The 21,927-nt window shown below is 36.4% G+C and overlaps 1 protein-coding gene across 1 annotated transcript in view; it reads left to right on the top strand.

Annotated features, from left to right (window-relative positions):
• The window catches only part of TUSC3 (tumor suppressor candidate 3), a 142,795-nt gene that overhangs the window by 56,103 nt on the left and 64,765 nt on the right, over window positions 1-21,927 (top strand). Inside the window, exons 3-6 of the mRNA XM_074904116.1 lie at window positions 7,658-7,775; window positions 10,130-10,270; window positions 10,836-10,976; window positions 20,699-20,788. Coding sequence (XP_074760217.1) covers window positions 7,658-7,775; window positions 10,130-10,270; window positions 10,836-10,976; window positions 20,699-20,788 — 490 coding nt within the window. The remainder of the gene's footprint in view (window positions 1-7,657; window positions 7,776-10,129; window positions 10,271-10,835; window positions 10,977-20,698; window positions 20,789-21,927) is intronic.

The following is a 21,927-nucleotide window of genomic DNA, read 5'->3' as shown; positions in this document are numbered from 1 at the left end:
CTGTACTTTGTATTGCATGCAGGCAGATGGTAACTACTAGCCTAACTTGAATGCATTTTTGGGTGAAAATTCTCTTTCAGCTTCTCTGCCCTTTGTCATCCTGCCTCTTGCAATCTATCCCCCCATTTTATTATTACTACATTTTCCCAAAGGCGTCAGCACCATTTTACCAACCATACTTCAAGGACTGCCCCCTACTCCACTTGGTTGAGTCTTAGTGCTTTGATTTTCAGCTGCCCATGGGCTTTAGCTCTAGCCTGCTGGAACCATCGCTGTGCTGCCTGTCCCTCTGCATTCTTCATTGTTATCATTAACTTGTTCTTTTTACGTTTGTTGCTATACCGTCTAATCGCTCAATAAGAAAATTATATGAAGTATTTTATTTTACTTTCTAAGCTCTGCTTTTCTCATATCACTGCAGAAGCAGCCATCTCTGTTTTGTGTACAGGTGCTTATCAGAGATGTCTTGTTTGTTGCCAAACAGTTCACATACTTGTCTGGTTCATTTTCCAAATTCGTTGCTGGGGTACCTTAATTTAGAAAGCGATATCCGGGTCAGAGAAATGAAACGGGTCACTTGAGGTTTTTTTCCCCAACAGCTGAAGCCCATCAGCAAAAATATGCATATTTTGTTTCATTTGTTTTTCCTTAACATTCCTTAGCTTCCTTGAGAAGATCAGAGCAGTGTCAGAGGCTAAAGATACTGAGTTTCAGTGGATAGGGACTATATCTTGACCTGTGCCACTGGTTTGTTATGAGATAATGGTTCAAACATAGGAATTAGACATGTACATCTTGCTTTGAATATCAGGCTACCTGAAACAAATGGATTTTGTTTTATATACTTTCTACTGTGTTTATTTATGCCTGTGAATTCCCGAATGATTCTTGGAATCCTGATGGTTGGAAAAAAACATTGGGATCATCAGTCCAACCATCAGCCCTACTCTACAAAGTTCTCCCCTACACCATATCCCCCAACATCTCATCCAAATGACCCTTAAACACATCCAGGGATGTGACTCCAACACTTCCCTGGGCAGCCTGTTCCACTGTCTGACCACTCTTTCTGGGAAAATTTTTTTCCTGATGTCCAGTCTAATAAACCTCCCCTGTTGCAGTTTAAATCCATTCTCTCTTGTTCTATCGCTAATTGCCTGTGAGAAGAGACCAGCACCAACCTCTCTACAATGTCCTTTCAGGTAGTTGTACAGAGTGAGGAGGTCTCCCCTCAGCCTTCTCCTCCTCAAACTAAACAGTCCCAGCTCCTTCAATCTCTCCTCACAGAATTTATTCTCCAGGTCCTTCCCCAGCCTCGTTGCCCTCCTCTGCCCTCGCTCCAGCACCTCGATATCTCTCTTGTATTGAGGTGCCCAAAACTGGACACAACACTCCAGGTGTGGCCTCACCAGTGCAGAGCACAGGGGGACTATCCCCTCCCTACTTCTGCTGGTCACACTATTTCTCATACAAGCCAGGATGCCGTTGGCTTTCTTGGCCACCTGGGCACACTGCCGGCTCATGTTCAGCTGCTTGTCAGTTAGAACCCCCAGATCCTTCTCTCCCAGACAGCTCCAGCCACACCTCCCCAGGCCTGTAGCCATGCATGGGGCTGTTGTGGCCCAAGGGCAGGACCTGGCACTTGGCCTTGTTGAAGCTCATCCCATTAACGTTGGCCACGGATCCAATCTACCCAAGTCTCTCTGTAGAGCCTCCCTATCCTCATGCAGATCAACACTCCCGTTTAACTTGGTGTCACCTGCAAACTTACTGATGATACACTCTGTGTCCTTATCAAGATCATCAATAAAGTTGTTAAACAGAAATGGTTCCAACACCAAACCTTGAGGAACACCACTTGTGACTGGCCGCCAGCTGCATGTAACTCCACTGACCACCACTCTCTGGGACTGTCCGGCCAGCCAGGGCTTGACCCAGCAGACCATACGCTCATCCAGGCCATGAGCAGACAGTATTTCTAGAAGAATTCTATGGGGAACTGTGTCAAATGCTTTATGAAAATCCAAGTAGACAATATCCACAGCCTCTCCCTTGTCCAATAGTCAGGTCATCTTGTCATAGAAGGAGATCAGGTTTGTCAGGCAGGACCTGCCTTTCATAAATCCATGCTGATTAGGCTTGTTGTCCATTATATGACTTGTAATGGCACTTGAGATGACCTGCTCCACGACCTTCCCTGGCACCGAGGTCAGACTGACAGGTCTATAGTTTCCTGGATCCTCCTTTCTGTCTCTCTTGTAGATGGGTGTCACATTTGCCCCCCTCCAGCCCAGTGGGACCTCCCCAGTTAGCCATGACTTCAGGTAAATCATGGGACAGCGGCTTGGCGAGCACATCTGCCAACGCTTTCAGCACCCTTGGGTGTAACCCATCCTGTCCCACAGACTTGTGTGTGTCCAAGCAGAGTAGCAGGTCTCTGACCACTTGCTCTTTAATTGTGCTGACCTCATTTTCTGCTTCCCCTCCCCATCTCCCAGCTCCTGAGGCTGGGTGTCCAAGGAACAGCCAGTTCCGCTGCTAAAAACTGAGGCAAAGCAGCTGTCGAGCACCTCAGCCTTTTCCTCATCCTTTGTTACCATGTTTCCCTCTGCATCCAATAAAGGAGGGAGATTTTCCTTAATCCTTCTTTTGTTGTTATAGAAACATTTTTTATTATCTTCAACAGCTGTAGCTAGGTTGAGTTCTAGCTGCTCTTCGGCTCTCCTAATGTTCTCCCTGCACAGCTTCACAACATCTTTATATAGTCTTCATGAGATGTTTCTTTTAAAGATGTAACTGAGCCTGTTTGAATCTTTGAGTTGTTGCAAATCAAGATTAAAACCTAGAATTAGCATCATAAGTGATCAGGAGAAAAATGGGGAAATACAACAGAGTAAGACTGTAGTAATAACAGGTGACCACTTGTGGAGACAAACTTGTAAACTGCATAAACTGAAAATTGTGTTGTTTCAGTCCTGGATGATGTTTAGTAGTATTTTACTGTGAAAGTAACAAAACCTGCTTTCAGATTCTTGGAAAACACAGTTTTGCAAAGACAGTATTTATGAAGAAGCATCTGGAAATAGCTGGTAATGCAGAGCAGTTTGTGTAGCCAGTAATTTCTTCACCCTTATGTTGACTAGACTATTGCATTTTTAAAAGTGTCACAAGTTTCGTTATATTGAAAGGAGCACTAATTACTCCCGTTAGCTGAAGTTGTGTGTGTGTACATATGTGTGTGTAAATATACATATAAAGTATATACAAAAAATATGTATGTAGCACATTAGGGAGGTAGATTTTGCAGGTGTAGCACATGTTTTCTAAAGGCTTCTTTTGTTTCGTTTGAGTGAGAAGGCTGAATGCTGTCAGAAATTATTAATGGCATCTATTGGAACAAGCTTGTAGTTACTGCAGAAAGCCTGCTGCAGAATGAGTTCGAAGTCAACTGCTCTAAGCTATGCCTTCTGTATTTCTTACAGGAATATATAAAAGATAAATTATAATGCATCATATAGTTTGTGTATTTTTAAGTTTTGAGCTTAATGTAGTAGGTGTTTCATAAAGGGCTCTGAATGTAGCTGCCTTCTGCTGTTCACTCACAATGTGTAAAAGTAAATGGCAAAATTTACGAGAAGAGATTCCATAATTTTATTAACATTTACCCTATTGGGGAGATCTCCAAGAGGAGATTTTTTAATCTAGAAAGAGAGGAATTCTGTTTGTTTCCCTGTCCAAGAAGATATCTCAGAAAACTGTTTTCAAGTAGCCGATCAAAGAGTAGGTCAACAGCAAAAAGATTCTGGCAGTCAAGGAGGTGTCATCAGAAACAAGAAACAGGATCCTCCTCTGCCTTTCAGTTTTCTGCCGGTTGATCAAGAGTGGGTAGTGAGAAAATCATTGACATGTCTCTTAACTGTACTGAGAGGGAATTATCTTTTGAACTTTTGTTCAAAGAAGGAACAGGAAGCCTGTAAGGAGCTGTCGAAAGTTCTGCAATTGCTTTTCTAGTGCACTTCGGGATCTTGATAGAAGTATTGATGAGTCCTATTTAACAAGGCAGTAATTTTATACTTAGATCATAACAGCCTCCTTATTCTTCCTGTGGTCGCAACTTATTTATTTTTTACTTTGCAGATTCTACAAAATATGATCTTGTGGCTTCTTTTCATCTTCAGAATATTGAAAATTTCATGGGATGCTGTAAACAGAATAGCATGGATTTTGGCTTGCTTTCTCCTATTGTAGAAACCTGCACTGAATGAACAGTGTAGTTTTCAGCTATTTCCATACTCTTAATTTTGTTCTGTGTGGTGAATTTTCTGGACACATTTGTAGATTCTTAGGTGCTTTTCATTGTGACATTATGAGTCAACCGAAACAATAAAATACAATTAAAACAATAATAAAACAATTTAAAAAAAATAAAAAATAAAACAAACAAACAAAAAAAAGCAAATAAGCATTCTGAATTTATTATCTCCTTGAAACTGAGAAGTCAAAATGTGCACTTATCCCCTTCTCTTCCTTTTGGGAAAGTCATTCCAAATAAAACCCAAGAAGTTGTTGGAGGTAAATTGCAGCATTGATCACAGTTTAATGTAAACATAGGTGACCTCGTAGTCTTTGTCTTTGACAATTGTACCTTTGTAAGTGTTTTGTACAGTCCATAGGTGCCAAAAAATAATGCTTTACTGCTTTCTTTGGCAAATAAATCCACAGTCTCTAATTCTTTTCCTAATATTCCATTTGTGTTTTCCTTACTATAATGTTGGACTAATAGAATAAAATTAATCTAATTTAATATAGCTCGAGCTATGTAAATCTTATTACCTGCCATAGACACCCAAATAATTTTATTAAATAAAACTTCTAATGTTTCATGAGAACCTCTTGCTTGATGGAAGAATTTTTTGTAGAGCATTTGCTTCGCTGCTTAATTTTCACTGTGTTGAATTCTCTAGGTAAATCTAATAGTACCATTCCCTTTTGTTCTGACCACTATTTACTAGTAGTTGGTTAATATTACTGTTGTTGTTATTAGTTCCTGTGTTGCAGTTACGATGAAATTCTGAAGAGGTGACTAGCAGCAAAAGCATTTAAATCTTCTCTCCATCTATCAGAAAATTCTGTCAAACTAGCAAGAGCAGTGCTAACACGTTATTGTTCTGATGAGTTCATACCAAGTGTACTTCTGCCCTTTATAGTTTTTCATGTAGTTGTTATAATTTCGTATAATTAACATTACTTCATAGAAACAATCTGATAGAATTGATAGTAATGAATGATAGAGGTAGGTAGATAAGTGACAGAGCTTGGTGTGAATTGGAGACTGAAATTTTCAGCCAAGTGCTTATGGTTTTTACTATTACTGTATCTGAAAAGGAGTAACCAATGCTACAGAAATTATTAATATGACTGTGTCAGCAGTGTATCAGTTGGAGATTATAGAGTGGACTGTAGGATGTTCTTCATTTCTGTATGTGGGAATCCTGTAACCTTGTACTCCTGCCCCTCCTTGTTTCCCTCTTGCTTCTCCACACGCCTGAAGAGCTGCTATGAGAATGTATTACAGAATACTTTGCTGTCTTCAGGGTGAGGATGAAATTGTGCTCTGAATCTCTTATAGAAAATCTAAGACAACCTTTTGCAAAATTGGATTTCCTGAGGTATACTTTCTACCTATTATATTCAAAAGAATTCAAAGATGCAAACTACATGGAGATCAATGGGAGCAAGTGTATTCTCTCAAACAGTGGGGGGCATAAATGGAGTATCTGAATTTCCCAGAAATTGTTTCATCACAAGTGAAAGGTAGACTAAGAAGAATGATGGCATCAAGATGAAGTGATTTTTATCTTGTTTTTGTAATAAAAATGGTCCATCTTTAATATAGTAGTTTTAACAGAACAGTGCCCTACAGATATTACTTAAGATTTTTTTGATTCTTTGATGTTGTCTGACTGCCCTCTTCAGGATGACAGTGACTGTGTTAGTCTGCTTAATGTTGGTATCTGTTTCTAGAAATAACCAATCTAATTAATGCCTAATTCACTTGTTTTATATTATAATTGCAAACTTTGTGTAAATGTGTTAAGCAGCAAATTTTACTCAATCAGGTAGTAAGGGTGAAAGTTGAGGGGGTTTTGTGCTTAATAAGATTTATTCCTTGGGGTGTGTAAGAGATCATAAAATTTCATTGTAACTTCTGGGGTTTTTATGATGGATTTTTTTGTGTACAATATATTCCTTGATACAACAATTCTGCTGGAGTTGTATGTAATATATTTCATGCCTAAGGCTGATTCCAGTTATGAGGAAATGGGGAGGGTCTTATGACATCTGTGGTCCTGTCATCATCTTCCTCTCTTTGCTCTCTGAAAATACATAATTTATTATGTTTGTTTAGTGCAGACTTTCTCTTGCAATAAACCAATTTTTGCATCTACAGCTTTTAAATAAACAGCATTCTGCATCAAATACATGGAACTGGTTTTATAGAAATACTGTTTTGAGAAAAGCTGCAGAACACGTTTATTTATACTAGTTCTACATCTTATCACATGCAACGATAAGTTGCCAAGTGGTAGAACCTTGATTTAGACTTGACAGCAGATACAATTAATTAGTAATATGGCAATAATTAGTAAATGAGCCTGTGTAAAGCCAAAAGTGCTGCAAGGATCCTGTTGCCTTTTTTTTTTTTTTTTTTTTTCTTTTCCCCCTGAACTATTCATTGATACGGATTTGTCCTGTGGAAGAACCTGTGGTTTTATTGTTTTGTTATTGTGTGTTTAGAGAATATCTCTGCTGGTAAAGATCCCAGAATTCTCCTGGAATTAATTTTTTCCTTTCTTCTCAGTGCAGACAGGGCAAAGTCGTTTGTTTCAGTTTGGCTGTTTTTCTTCTTTCCAAATGAATGAAAGAACAAACAAAACCCAACCAAACAACGAAAAAAATCACCTGAATATAGAGCCAGGAGTAAAGCCGAGAGGAAGCTTTCTGTCAAATTTGAGTAGTAGCAACGTGAATTTCTAGTGATGGTAGCAGAGATAATTTAACCCTGTATGTTATGAAAAATTAGCACATCTAAACCAAGTTTTATATCGTGAGTGTATTATGCTACTTACAAGCGTCCTGTTCATTAGTTAGCAGTGCTTAGCAGCTTCTGTGGCTCTTTCTATGGCTCTGCCTGTTTAGGAAGATTACTCCTGTCACATCGCTGTGTTATTTTTCCACTAGTTTCAGAATTCCTTTATGTGCAGCTGTCTCCAGCAAGTAAATCCTGCTATCCTGCTCAAGGGCCATGTAAGCATCTCCTTGCATGGATCTGTTAGCACATTTGCGGGACGCTTGCCACTCAGGCCACTCCTGTTTTCTGAGACTCTTAAATACAGAAAACATGAGTTGTTGTAAACATCACCTTGGGACGTCTCTGGTATGGTATTATTTGACTTAACACATTTCTGATTTTGGAGAAGGCAAGTTTGAAGCAAAAGTTGCGTACGTAGCTGAAACTTTTAAAATTTTTTTTTTAATTTTTAAGTGTTGAGAATGACACTGCAAGTGCGATTCATCTAAGCTCTGTGGCTGGTTATAGAATATTTTTTGCCAGCGAATGCCACATGGTTGTACGATTGTTTCTTTTCCTTAACAGGCAAGCTAATGAAGAATATCAAGTGCTGGCTAATTCATGGCGCTATTCCTCTGCTTTTTCGAACAAACTGTTTTTCACAATAGTGGATTATGATGAAGGGGCAGATGTTTTTCAACAGGTAAATGTTGGATACTGTAAAACATTCTTAATTTTTAGAACTATGTGTTGATTTGACAAATGATACAAGACAAATTCTTTTCTATGTGTAGCTGTGTGCCTCTGTTTTATGTACAAATTCTTCCTGATGAAAACACCAGACACTGCAGTTTCTGTGACGTTAGTGAAGACAGATTTTTACCTGTAGCCGCTTCTAGTGTTTTCCAAGTGTAGTTTATAATGTTGGTTTATAGATTACATTATATGTGCGCAATTTTTTTTCAACTTGTTGTTAATGTCATTTTTTGAATTAAGCACAGTGCAACTAATGTTTCGCTTTAAAGATTTCCTTTAGGGGAAAAAAAAGCTCTTAACTAAAAGAGCCTTTTAATTGCTTTTATGTAATACAAGATCCTTCAACTCCATTAATATTTGTGTTTTTCTGGAAGTTCTTCAGGGAGAACGGAAGAGACAAGTTTACATTTTAAATATTGGCTACGAAGAGTGAAAAATCAATTGTTGGAAAACAGTCTATAAGGCCCCCTCTTTAAGTAGTCAAGGCAAAACACATCCCTTGAAAACGAATACTAAATATGGATGTTTTTCTCTGACGTTTATCAGCTTATTGAAGCTAAAAATGTAGATTTAAAAATCTACAAAAGAGGAGTGACACGTTTTGAAGTTCTCTGTATTTTTAACCACCTTATGGTGAAGTATGTGATTTAAAATTTTCAGGGGAAAAGTTTACTATTTATTTTTAAAGTACTTAATTTTAAAAGTTTATTTACCGTGCGTCATATATATTTTTGCTTCCAATTGACATCTTAAAATAAATATAGCGTGTGAAGAATGGTTATTAATGGCTTAAGATTTTGCCTTAAAAATTTTAGTTCAATAAGCTTTAAAATCACCTTACATTATCCTACATAGTTACAATAATTCAAAATACATTGTTTGCTTTTGTCTTAGGCCAATCAATACGTATTAGAATAGTCCAACTTACTCCTTGTGTAAAAGGTCACACACATTCAGCTTATTTCAGGTGGTATGTATTTGAAGTCATGTAAAATTTAGACCAAACTGCATAAAATATGTATATTTTTGACTGTCTTTGAAAACGAGTGTTAAGAAAGTGATACTAACGACTATTCTGATGTGGATTTGAGGGAAATCTAGTTCTGACCGTATGTTTCTATGTGCTAAAAAGTCACGCAATACTGATGCCATAGCAAAAAAAACCCCAAAAAAGTAATGTGAATTTGATTTTTCAGCTTTTACTCTGTTTAAAGAGAAATGAAAAAGCAGTTGCAGACCAACTGCACCCAAACTCTATACATCAGAAGGTGTCTGTATCTCAGAATGTTTCTGTACCTTACAAAATATTTTATTCAGCTATTTCTCAATATTTTTTCTTAGCCTTTCTCAGAATATTTTTTATTTCTGAATCAGTTCACTAAAGAAGAGGGCTATTTTTTACTTAGATGGAAAATATTTTAATAGCTGGTAATTTCTGTTGATAATTCAGTTCTCTACTTGATTAAATATGTTTTGGTAATGTGATAAAACTCGTTTTGTAGGAATGAAGCGAACAAGTTTACTCTGCCTTTGTTATTTAATTTAAAGATCTCCATATTGCTTCATCTTTAAGTATTTCCCCTGGTTTTGTTTATGTTTTCACTTTTTTGAAGAGTTTTTATTGCACTGTTTCTGAGATGGACTAAATATGGAGGAATTTATATTCTCCTGTACTACCTTGCAAAGTTGAAGTCAAAATTTAAAGTGGCAAATGTGTTTATCAACTTTGAGGGTTTTTAAATACTGTGAATAGTTCCAGTAACATCAGCACATGGATTAAGTCCTGTAGTCTAAGCTAGTTATCTGGGCGTTTCTGAATTAAAAAATGACTAGTCACTAGTGTCTGTCTTGATGCCAGTGAAAGACTGGATGAATAGTTTAGTCTGGTTAATTTTGGATTGGTGAGAGCTAGGCAAGAGGAACAATGTCAAGCTATTTGAACACTTTCTTCCTTCCCTAGAATTACAACCTAATAGACTAATAGTTTGGATGGGTGTAGGACATCTCCTTTACTAATTACAGTGAAGTTCTTACAGTGTGTGAAAGCCTTAAAGTAGAAGATATTGTTACTCAGAAAAGCTTGTAGGTGAAATAATTAAACATCCCAAAGAATCTTCTGGAAGTGATATTCTGAGCACTCTTTTTGCAGCACTATACATGAAGATATCTAAAAAAGAGTAATTTATGGAGACAAATAATATTTTTCATGCTAATTAGGTGTGTTGTCTCATACATTAATGGTAAACGTTTTTGAGGATAGAGTAACTAATTTTTTTTCTGCTATTTTTCTTGGGTTTATAGCTGAATATGAATTCTGCTCCGACTTTCATGCATTTTCCTCCAAAAGGTAAACCCAAGAGAGCTGACACATTTGACCTGCAGAGAATCGGATTTGCAGCTGAGCAGCTAGCTAAATGGATAGCTGACAGAACAGATGTTCACGTAAGTTATTTGACAATTTTAAAAGTTGAAGCCAAATGTATCTTTGTAGTCTGAGACAGGCTGATGCCAAATTCCATCTCTCCTTTAGAAGTTTTTTCCTCAAATGTAGATTCTAGAACACATTAATAAAAAAAAAAAAAAAGGGTCATCATAGTTGTGGTAACTTCTGCAGTTTGCAAATTATATTCCACTCGCTTTGTTAAATTTTATGTAGTCTTATTCTGGATGGAAAACAAACAATAATATTGTGATCATTAGTTGTGAATAAGTAAAACGTGATTTGCAAAGCTGTATGTAAAACAGATCCAAATGTAGCAGCTCCTAATTCAGACACAACCTGAAATCTGTTAGAGAAATAATGTGTTGAACAGTTCAAAATGATGCTTAAAAGTTTTTTCATATGGTGTGCTTATATAAGGGAGGTACTATTTTGTCTTAAGTATAGCTGTAGGGATTAGTATTTCTGACTCTGAAACCAGATTTCAGATGCTCCCTGTTTGTTTGTATGAAATATAATCTGTCTGTATGCGTTTATTCGATCTGTATTTGCATTTATCTTTTCCAGATTAGAGTGTTCAGGCCTCCTAACTATTCTGGTACAATTGCACTGGCTCTTCTGGTATCTCTTGTTGGTGGCTTGTTATATCTGCGAAGAAATAACTTGGAGTTTATTTACAACAAAACTGGCTGGGCCATGGCAGCTCTGGTATGCGGATTTCCCTTACTAACGTGCTTTTTATTAGTTTCTTATCCTTGGCATATGTGTCTTCGTTATTTGCCCAGTAAACTAAAAATGATTGTTAATACGTTGTTCAGAATGGTGCTATCGAAGATAATCTAGATTTTTGGGGCTAATTCTCATAAGCAGTATCAGTTACTATGAGTGATTCAATGAAAATTAGCAAATACTCTGATAGTTACCTGCCGTTTTTTGTTTGAACTTTAATAAGAAAATATTTCTAATAAAAAGTGTAACTAATGTTCACTGCTATCATTCAATGTGACCTTTTTTGTAAAAGCTGTAATGTGACTTGGTTTAGTGTGGGTTTTAATGTCAGGCTGTATTGCTTAAGAATAGTGAAAGGTTAATAAAAGTAACAAAGGCTTTTATGTATTTGTAAGGAAATTCTAAAAGAATTAAGAAACAAAGAAAACGGTGGAAATTCTTTCCAAACTTAGTTTCAGGAGTACTGACCTCAAAGTTCCACTGTAATCCTAAATGAGAATAGGATGATCTTATAGGGTTAACTCTGAGGAAATTGTAAAACTACCCAATAGTCTGCTTGAAATATTAGTCAACTAAACCCTCAAGGCCATAAATAAGGAATTAAGGTTTAACATGCTTAATAATGTATTGCATAGTATTTATTTATATCATAGTTTTCAAGTAACTAAGTAGACTGATGAAAAATGTGGACTGTGTGGCATAGTCAGCTGTCTCAGTTTCAGGGAGGAAATAGCATGCAAAGATGGTGGATGATGGTTAAGGTGTAGCAATAAATACTTGTTACTCTGCCATCATTATGACTGACAGAAGAGGAAAAATCTGAGGAACAGCATCTAAGGCTTAGTTTTCAGGGACGTGGAGTCAAGAGCGGAGTTATCAGCAGTAGACCAGTGTCCATGGTTATCAAGTCCAATCCAGCATTTTACAGAAAAATCTTAACAGAGCTTCTTCCTCCTGTATGAGCAATATATTCATTGAGAACAGTAATTTTTTAATAATTTGTTCGTGTATTTTGTATGACATAAGGCAAGCTGTTCTTTTTCCATGTAAATGGTTAATTCACTTCATCATTTTAAAGACTTTCTCAACTTGCATCAGTATGAATTAACCTTTCTTGAAAGCACCTGGCTAGGATTGTTGATGAATATGAGTTTACTTGTGCAGCAGTATTCATATTTTATTTCTCATCTAGGCTCCCTTTCCCACAAAAGGTTGGACCAGATGGTCTTTTGAGGTCCCTTCCAACCTGTGCTATTCGGTGTATTTTAGATTCTGCTAGAAGTAGGTTACTGACATATCCTATAGTTGTTTCTGCCTTTTCAAAGCCACCTCGAGTTTGCTGTTCTGCTTTCATTCAATAATATGAGAAGATACCTGCTTTTGAGACACTTTCAGCTGATGGGCCCACTGTCAACCTTTATTACATCAGTTCAAAGATGAAGATACCTATTACCTGTTGGGCTCTAATTCAATTTTTCTTTCTAAATTATTAGCAAGATCTTAATGCAAGCTCTTTGGCATTACTCTTGAGTAATGGCTACTGATAATGCTGTTTTCTCTCATGGTATTATCATAGCATTTCCTACTAGTCTATGTGGCATACATTCTTTATTTAAGCAGTACATTGAGGAAGGAAAAAAGAAGAAGATTTTAAATAAACCACCCACAGGACTAGATTTCAAGTGGAATGATGTCTCCTTTTGATTTAGAGGACCAGGGGCAGAATGTCTTCTTTGTTCCAAGATGTCATTTGGAGTATGCTAGCACAGAGCTTTGACAGTTCTATTCCAAAGTAAGTCTGTGATAATTAGTTACATATATTTTTATAGATTACCGATATTTTTCAATGAGATACACTATCACCAAAAAGCTCAAATTTGATGTGTATCAGTCTAACTTTTTTTTGACTCCTAATCTTCAGAGATTACGTGAATAAAACAATAATTAGCATACCAAAATAGGGGTTTGTGTCAAAAACCAAAGCGATATGTAATCGGTGGTATTTCCTTTGTTTAACCATGCACTGTATCTCAAGAGACAGCAATTTTATTCCAATGTCATACCTCAGGGTTTCAGATGTTTGAATGTTTTGGGGAATTGTGGTTTTTGTCTCTCAGAGGTTAAAAATGAGTTCTTCAAATCAAGAATCATTCTATTACAATCTGCATTCAGTAAATAGTCAAAGACATAATTAACTTCCTAGTTAATTTTCTCTAATTTAACACATCAATTCTTTCTTAAAATATTTGCTGTTTTCCATAGAAGCAACTGGACATTTTATATCTGAACATAACTGTAAATTGCAATGTAGAAAACACATAATCACATTCAACAGGAACCCCCGTGGACAGGGTCGATGTCCAAATGTGATCAAACATTTAAAGAAACTGTATTAATGCCATTCAGTAATTGTCATCCTGCTGATTGTATTGACAAGCAATAATAGAGTTAAAATTAATTAAAATGGCATTAATGCCATTTATCATTTTTGCTAATACTGTTTCCTGTAAAATTCTGTTTACTTTAAAAACACATAGCACTTAGAGGATGCTTTAGGAAAAGGTCTTATATCTGAACGTATCCATGGTATTGAGCCAGTGCTTCCCTTTTTCAGTCATTACCGTTCTTTTGCCTTCACAACGTTGTCAAAGCCCCATACTGCAAAATGATGTTATAGCAAAGATCATGCACTTACCAGAAATTCTTTTGGTTTTACTCAGATCTACATGGACTGCAAGTTAATGTTGTAAGTTTTTTGGTGGAATGGGCAGGGAGTCTGGATTGCAGGCTTTTGCACAGATGACCTCAGTTCTGTAAAAAGACTAGAATATGTCAGGATCCATAGAAGAAAATGGACAGTCATGAATATATTCATTCTAAGGTACTGTGTAGTTATGATTCTCTTACGTGGTGCTTTTTTCTACCAGTAAAGCTTAGAGCTTTTTTTTTTTTTCGTAAAAGATCTTTAAAAGGGAAAATGGAGAAGATGGTATCTAGTTAAGGGGAGAGAATCATGCCTAATATAAAGCTTTTTATGAATGGCATAAAAAATAATAAATACTTAATTTTAAAGAAGGATATTATTCATTAGTATATTTTCCTTTTTGTACTTTAGAAACAAATTAAACAGTGAAAGCCTGGCAGGATGCATAAAAACTACAGGAAGCCCATGTTTTTGACAGAACTATTGGCAATTTTGTTCCTAATTGGCAGTTCTTTTTATGGATATTGCAGAACTGAGGAAGCAGAGGAGCTTTATTCTAAAAGCTGTAGTTTTGCTTTTTGATTGTTTTTAAGGCAGTGTTGTACTGCTGGGTAGCCAGAATTCATTAACCATATGGAAAATAACATATTGAGTTTCAACTGAAACTCTTTCATAGTTATCCTGGAATTCAGTAACTGAAAAATGTATGATTGCAAACCGAAAAAGTTTCTTGTTGTCTTTTTCTTGTTTTTCAGAGCTTCTTTGTTTTGAAGAGCTTTTATGCTCTCAAATGTTGGATACTTTAAATGATAAATGGACAGTGTCTCTCTGCCTAATTGAATGATCTGTTCCTAAAAATTAAAAAAAAAAAAAATAAAAAATAAACTGCCTCTGCTGTTTTTATTAGCAGGAGAACAGAGGGTCCCAGAAATACTGACAACTTTTTTTTTTTTTTTTATCTCCATTGATACCAAAAAGTTGTCTCATAGGTAATATTTCCAGCACTGTTTGAGGAGGATATTTAAGAACGCAGTTTTTAGTGATCCATCTAATGGTTTTGATAGACTCAGAAGCAAGACCAGGGCTTTCATCTCACACATGGATTCCAATGCCTCAACATTAGATTGTGCAACAGCAGTGCTATTAGCAGTTTCATCCCCTTATTGAAGCACTGCATACTCTGGTAGTATCTTGTATGCCTTAGGCATTTTTACTTGCAACATTACCCAGAAGACTTTAAGAATGGCAAACCAGGATGACTGAGTCACAGTACCTAATATCCCAAAAGATGTCTTTTGAGATCACATCCAAAATTTATCCCCTGGATTATTTTAGAGTTTAATTCAAATCCTACTGTTCATCTATGGATATTTTTTCCTCTGACATGCTAGCACAAAGATGAGGAAGGACTTCATTCTTTAGATATTTGCAGAGTCCTGTCCTTTTATACTGATAAGAAGCAGCCATTCAGATTCTTGTCAATACAATTCATTTCTTAAGCAGGAAGAATAAAACATCAGATGGTATAAACTGGACAAATTTCTAACATTTTAGATAAGGTGTTGCTACATTTTAGACAACAGAACTGATGCCGAGAGTTTACTTGTTGGCTAGAATGTGGGCTGCTAAGGGGCTTTTTAAAGTATTTTCTTTACCAGGCTGCCACTGGTTTTCTGCATGTAATTTTCAGTTTTATTTTATGTGTATATTTCAGATTTGCCTGTATACTTGTGGAATCTGGGAAGGCAAAATCTGTGCTCAAATTAGAAGGCAGCTGCCTAGGAGTTGACTCTGTTGGGCAAAATATGTCAAGTCACTTGAATGAGGAGACAAAGCATGTGTTTACTGTTGTCGTAACACTTAATGGTTATGAGAAATGTGTTCTGTGCTGATACACTCCACAGTACCTATACCATACAGTACATTCATCATCAGTTATTGCTCCAAAAGAGCTTGAAGGGTATCATGGCTACTAGTGGCTCCTTACGCCCTTCTGGGAATGAGGGTAACAAAGTAGTGTGTTCTATTCAAAGATACAGCTAGAAAATGCCAGGCTCCTCTATGTGAGTAGATAGGCATCTCAAAAGAACAGCAATAAATGCAGGTTATTAATTTCTTTTTCTTCCCTTAGAGGTTTTAGAGATTCACAGTACCTTTTTCAGGATACAGAAACCCATTCTCTTTGCTTCTGTTGTACTCACTGTCCTTAGATCGTATAGCTCTTATTGGAGATTCTAATAAGTGATGGATTGTTATTTAGAAATTGAGTACAGATCTTGCAGCTCTGTAGCCTTCACTGGGTACAAAAATAAAGTTAAACTAGATAGAAAGGATTACATGTCTTTAAAACAATAATTGTGAAATGACTAAAATTTACATATACAGAATGGTATAGAAATTAAGTATAGAACTGGCTGCCTATGTCTCACCTTTTTTTGAAACCATGCTAGAATTTAAGTATATTCATCAATGAATCTAGAATTTCATTATTTTTCTTATGTTACAAAGTATTTGCCATGTTCTGGAGTCTAAAGTTGCATAGAGAAATCTAGTGGTCTGCTTTGTATAGTATCTGTAGTAGGAAACTTCACTTCAAAATGCACACAAATGACTTTTTAAGTCTTTAGCAATTTTGTTTAATAAACTGGCAGATAGCGTTAAACAAAACTTACACCTTTGCAAAAATGACGTAGTAAACCCAAGTCATTTGACAAAGTTTGCAAGACCAAGAACAGCTGAGAAATTCTGCCCATGTACCTGTAAAGTCATGTCTTGCTAGCAATTCAGTGTTCTGGTGGGACTCTTGGTGTTTATTTACCTTGTGTCTGTTCTTAGAAGCCTTGTGGTGCACACACACTGCACCAGAGGTGAGCTCAAAGCAGTGTCCCTCTTAGCGAAACTGAGGCTGAAGTCATGCACTATGAAACCATCAAGACAACACCACATCCAGTGTGTTAACAGGCTCCTTGAGCAGTCCTGTCTACATGTACAGAATACTCGTCTAGGACAGGTAATAGAGTTGGATTTCATTGACGCTAAAGACATCCTGTGGACGTTTGGTCCTGGAACCATAATGTGTTGTAGCAAGTCATTGTTCCTTCACTCTCTACACTGCACCAGCCAGTAACGTAGATCTACTGTTTGCTTTTATAGTTTGGATGCAGAATAAACTACCTAAATCTGGAAGCTCTTAAAATAGCTAACCCTTGAACTACCCTGATAACTCAGGTGGCATGCAGCAGTTAAAGTGTTATTCTTGAAGTGTTGCAAGGAGAAATAAGGGAGCGGGTGGGTGAAAGAGATGTCCATGATACTCTTCTCTGTCGAACTGCTGAAGAGCAGACTCTACTCTGGATAAGTGGAGTTGAAAATCTTTCTAAGTGCTCAGAGAAAAGTGCCACAGCCAGATTCTTCTCTTGTTCTTCAGTTTTCATCCTTTGTATTTTGACAAGATCCAACAAAACTGCAGAAAGGGGCCTCTTCTCTGCATATTAATTGTTCCATTGAAATAGATACAATATAAACCCGTAAGCTAAATACGAAGTTATTAATCTCATGTTACAAGTCGTTCATTCGTAGGAATGAATTTGACAAAGATTTATCCTGGGAAACACCAACTCACAGTAATAGTGAGTGAATGAAGTGGTTTGGATATTTTGGATTCCAAAGCATGGGATCCTATGGAAACTATGGGGTTTGGAATGGTAAGCATTGTGTATCAGTGTGATATATCGGGTATCATAGATGCGTACATCTGTTCTACAAGTAACGGTGTGTATTTCAAGTGTATTTTACAAACAGTAGAAGTCTGTAGTTTCCAATGTGTGGTTTGTTTGGTTGGGGTTTTTTTGTTTGGTTGTTTTTTTTTAATCTGGATGATTGTAGTAGAATATAAAACACAACAAAATCAGCTTGAATATCAAGTGCTATCTGTAGCACACCAAATGCTTGCTTAAGGGATATGATGGAAATGTGGTCTTCTTCCGATACTTAAAATAGATGAAGAGTAGAAGAGGACAAGGGAGAAGCTGGAGAATGGTTTCTGGTTTCAGGAAAAGTAATTTTGAAATACACTCTAAAGAGTTGCAAGGTGGAAGGAAATTGTGGCAGATCCACTAAATTAGTTTTCTTGGTCACTAACAGTCTGAACTGGAAGAGGATGAAAGATGCCTTCAGGATAGACAATGATATTGTAACTCTTTCCTTTTCAGTAACATTAATACTTGGAATTTGTTTCTCCACACTATTGCATCTCCTAGATATTTTTTTGTTAGCCGTTACCATGTTGTGAGACAGTGCATTTGTATTGGCAAGCATTAAAGATCTTCAGTAATTGGAGAGATTTATCCATTATAAAGCATGACTGTATATAAATGGGGGTGGGTTTTTTTAATCTACCCATATGGAAGCATATTTGGCCCTAGAGAATGTAAATTACAGTCATGTAAGAATGAGAAAAATGTCTTCTCATAGAAAACTCACTTTCAGAGAGCCACAGTTTGTATCTGTGCATCTGTTCGCTTTTGACGTTTTACTTTTCAGCTAACTTTTGGCCTTTCAAAATACCTCTTTCACCTCACTTTTGTTTGCCACATTTTTAATTTCTATACTTCTGCACTGTCACATAAGCTATCATCTGTGAGATTCATCACCAAAATTGCGGTATAATTTTTTCTACTAAAACAATCTGCAAGGTATAGAAATAATTATGTGCCCCTTTTCCAGTAACAGAATCGTACACTCTCTTCATTTCTTTGCATATTATTAATTAAAACATGACCCATTTGCTAATAATCGCTACCAGTATGCTTTCATATGCCATATTATACTGTACTGTTACATTCCAAATCCTGTTAAGGGCAAAATGAAAGACACCTTAGATTTAAAGCCAAGAATCTGTTCTTAGTGTGATTGAAATTGTAACATGACAACAAAGAATTATTATAAAACAGGAATTTTTTTTCAATATTTTCTTTTTCTTTCTATTACAAGGGCAAAAAAATCTTAATAACACCATCATTAAAAATTGTTATGCTTACATTTGCTAGTGTCTTTCCCTTTCTCTGATGTCTGCCACTGTTTCTGTCTGGATCTTAAGATCGATCATTCATTAGCTTTGGTTTGGGGTGTGGGGATGCTATGGTGAGTTGTTGGCTGGGAGGAGTATGATGCTGCTGCTTTCTTCCTCCTTGCTCTGGCGTTCACTTGGGGCCACTTTTACACTTTGTGCTTCCTTCACTGATCTGCAGCTACATTTTACATCCAAATTTACTCGGTAAATGGGGATTGTCTGCTTGTCCTTTGTTCTGTTTTTTACCGCTAAAACTGGTTTTGACCAGCTCCCATGTCTGTGTTTCTTTAATTCACCGTTGGCATAATATTTATAGGTTTGGTGCCCCCTTTATTCTCATTCCATACTGGTACACAGCATCTTGTGTTTCCGCTTTTGTTGTCTCTGCTGTCATCCCAAGCTTACACCACATCAGTATGTAGTTACTCATTCGTAGGAATGAATTTGACAGAGTTCTATCCTGGGAAATACCAGCTCACAGTAGTGGTGAGTGAACGAGGTGGTTTGGAAATTTTGGGTTCCAAAGCATAATTATTGGTCATGATTACTTCATCCTAAATAGAATAGAAAAAAGAAATTATTGTTCCATACAAAGATAAGCAAAAGTTAATGTAAACTAGATATAGCCACCTGGTCTTGGGAAAATTTACTGTTTCAGCTAAACAACTAAAAAGAAAAACCAAACAACCAAAAAAAACCAGGAAAGCAAACACAGATTTAGATAAGCCTCACAAGATTCAGCCCTACAGCCTTGCAAAGTTTGTTCAAATCATATCTCTAGAGGTGGCAATAGTGCATTTCTGGTGTACAGAGTTACACTAGCTTACTTTCATTTCACTAATATGTTACTAAACATTCTTTAAAGAAAACCCTTTAAAGGATTTTAGTAAAACCTGATTTAGTTAACCATCACAGTATGAATTTTTACATTTGTGATCCATCTGCTTAAATCACTATACTGTGTTGTTGGGAACATTGCTGTACAGTAAAAATAAGTATATATGTAAAAAACTGTACTTAAATTGTCTTGGAATTTTTGTACAGATTATACATACTGGTAAGTCAGAAGACGTATTTAGATGATCCAAATTTCCCATTTCTGTTTTTCTCATTGGTAATCAATTCTCTTTGGTAATCAAAATTCTCTTTGGTAATGAAAAGATACTGTATTGTCCTCTTTAAGGTAGTCACAACGACTCTTGCTATGACTGCGATGTTTGTGATGTAGATTCTGGAGCATGACTTTTCGACAACCATTATTACAGTTGTCATACATACCTAATGTAGCTTCCCACTTCTTTCCATAGGGAATTTCACTTTTCTACCAACTCAACTATTGCTATTCGTCATAACTAAAATGAATCGTAGTAATTTAGGACACAAAATGTGAATTTCATAAAATGGGAGAGACTTTTTTTTGTCATTGGATTTTTTTTTCTTACGGCTTTATATATCGTTTCATACACCTGAAAGCAAATGGGTAAGCTAACATTTGAATTGGTTTAGACGCAGAAATAATTTCCTGAAAGGAGGTACAAATCTTGAATGATAGTTTGCAGAATATTCGCGATTGATGCCTTCTACTGCTGTGAGTGCTTTTTGTCATATAGATGTTTAAATGTGGCAATTCCAAGTGCACATAAAGACGTGATTATTTCAAGTGAGATTTTGAAAATATCTGTCTTGAGCTAACTCATTTTCTAACAGAAGAAAATTAAGGATTTTTAAGAAGAAAATGAAGCCATTAAGAATATTATGGAAGCAACACATCTAAAAATCCTATCCTAAAAATTAAATAGAGGTGGATACTGCATCTGGTTAGGTAAACTATTATGTATCTAAAACAGGCATCACCAGCAGAATGGATTTCTATTAAATTTCTCTGCGTAAATAAATGTGTATATTGTTTGTCTGTTTTTTTTCTAGTGTGTTGTATTTGCTATGACATCTGGTCAGATGTGGAATCACATCCGTGGACCCCCATATGCACATAAAAATCCTCAGAATGGACAAGTGGTGAGTTGATTGCTTTAATTTTATTTTGAGGGGAAATACTATATAGGCAGATGTTTCCTACAGTTGCAAATAATTGCAGTTTCATAGCACTGACAGTCTATCAGAGTCTTAAATCTCCACTTGGAAGCAGAGTGTGTTTTTCAGATGTTTAGAAAGTGCCACCAACTTTCATTTGAGCGGGAAAGAAGTGGCTATGTTTTTCAAAATTCTCTCTATCGGGCCCCCAGCTGTAGTGAATGTGTTATAAAATGTTCCATACCACGCAGTGTTCACTGCCCAGAGATAAATGGATATTGTGTCTTTTTGTAGAAACGTGCTCCCTCAAAAAGTAAAAAGCAAGTTTGTTTTTTTCTTATTTTCAGGCCCCATTTACACAAGCTTTTGAGGTTTGTAACCCCATATTTTCTTCTTTTTTGAGCATTTTAGTTAGAAAAGAAGATGACAAATATTTCCGTGTGCTTTGTACCTTTTTCTGTCATGCTCATAACTCCTGCACTGAACTTTATGGAATGCTTTTTCCTATATCTCTTTACTCCTTCAATTTAAATTCTTCATCAGCTTTAGTAAGAAGTTACCACTGCTGCTACTGCCAAAAGTACTGTTGTATCCTGCTACTGCTGTCTTTGAAGGAATTCTCTTACTTTTCTCCTCCCTGCTCACAAATTAGCAAGCGTTCATCAGAGTTCGGAAGGAGAAACTCTCTTTGCCTACTGGGAAGGCAAAGAGGACCTTGGCTAGTTTCTACCACTCTTTGTTATTTACCACTTTTCAAACAAGTTGTTGGGATGGAATCTATGAAATTTGCAGTGAACTTAGTAGTCAGGAAGCTTTTTCATAACTAGTGGCCTGTTGACCTATCGTCAGCTTTGGCCATTCCTAGTTAAAGGTGACTGGCTTGTGTCTTAAAGAAAGAAAAATATTCGAAGCTCCCTTTGTGTTGTATCTTAATTGTCTTAATTGGAGTAGCAAAAAAAATGATGGCTTGAATTTGATTACTGATCTGCTTTTTATCAGAAATGCAACAGCATGCTGATGTCATAAAATGGTATGACTCCATCTGTCAACTTCGTTATGGAGAAGTAGAACTGATAATGTAATAAATAATCTCTGTAAAACACTGTTTTAAAAATTCCATTTTT

The sequence above is a fragment of the Athene noctua genome, chromosome 4 (assembly GCF_965140245.1).
Source record: "Athene noctua chromosome 4, bAthNoc1.hap1.1, whole genome shotgun sequence".
In the NCBI taxonomy this organism is placed as follows: domain Eukaryota; kingdom Metazoa; phylum Chordata; class Aves; order Strigiformes; family Strigidae; genus Athene; species Athene noctua.
The sequence above is the reverse complement of the archived record's forward strand: the minus strand, read 5'-3'. Positions and strand labels throughout refer to the sequence as shown.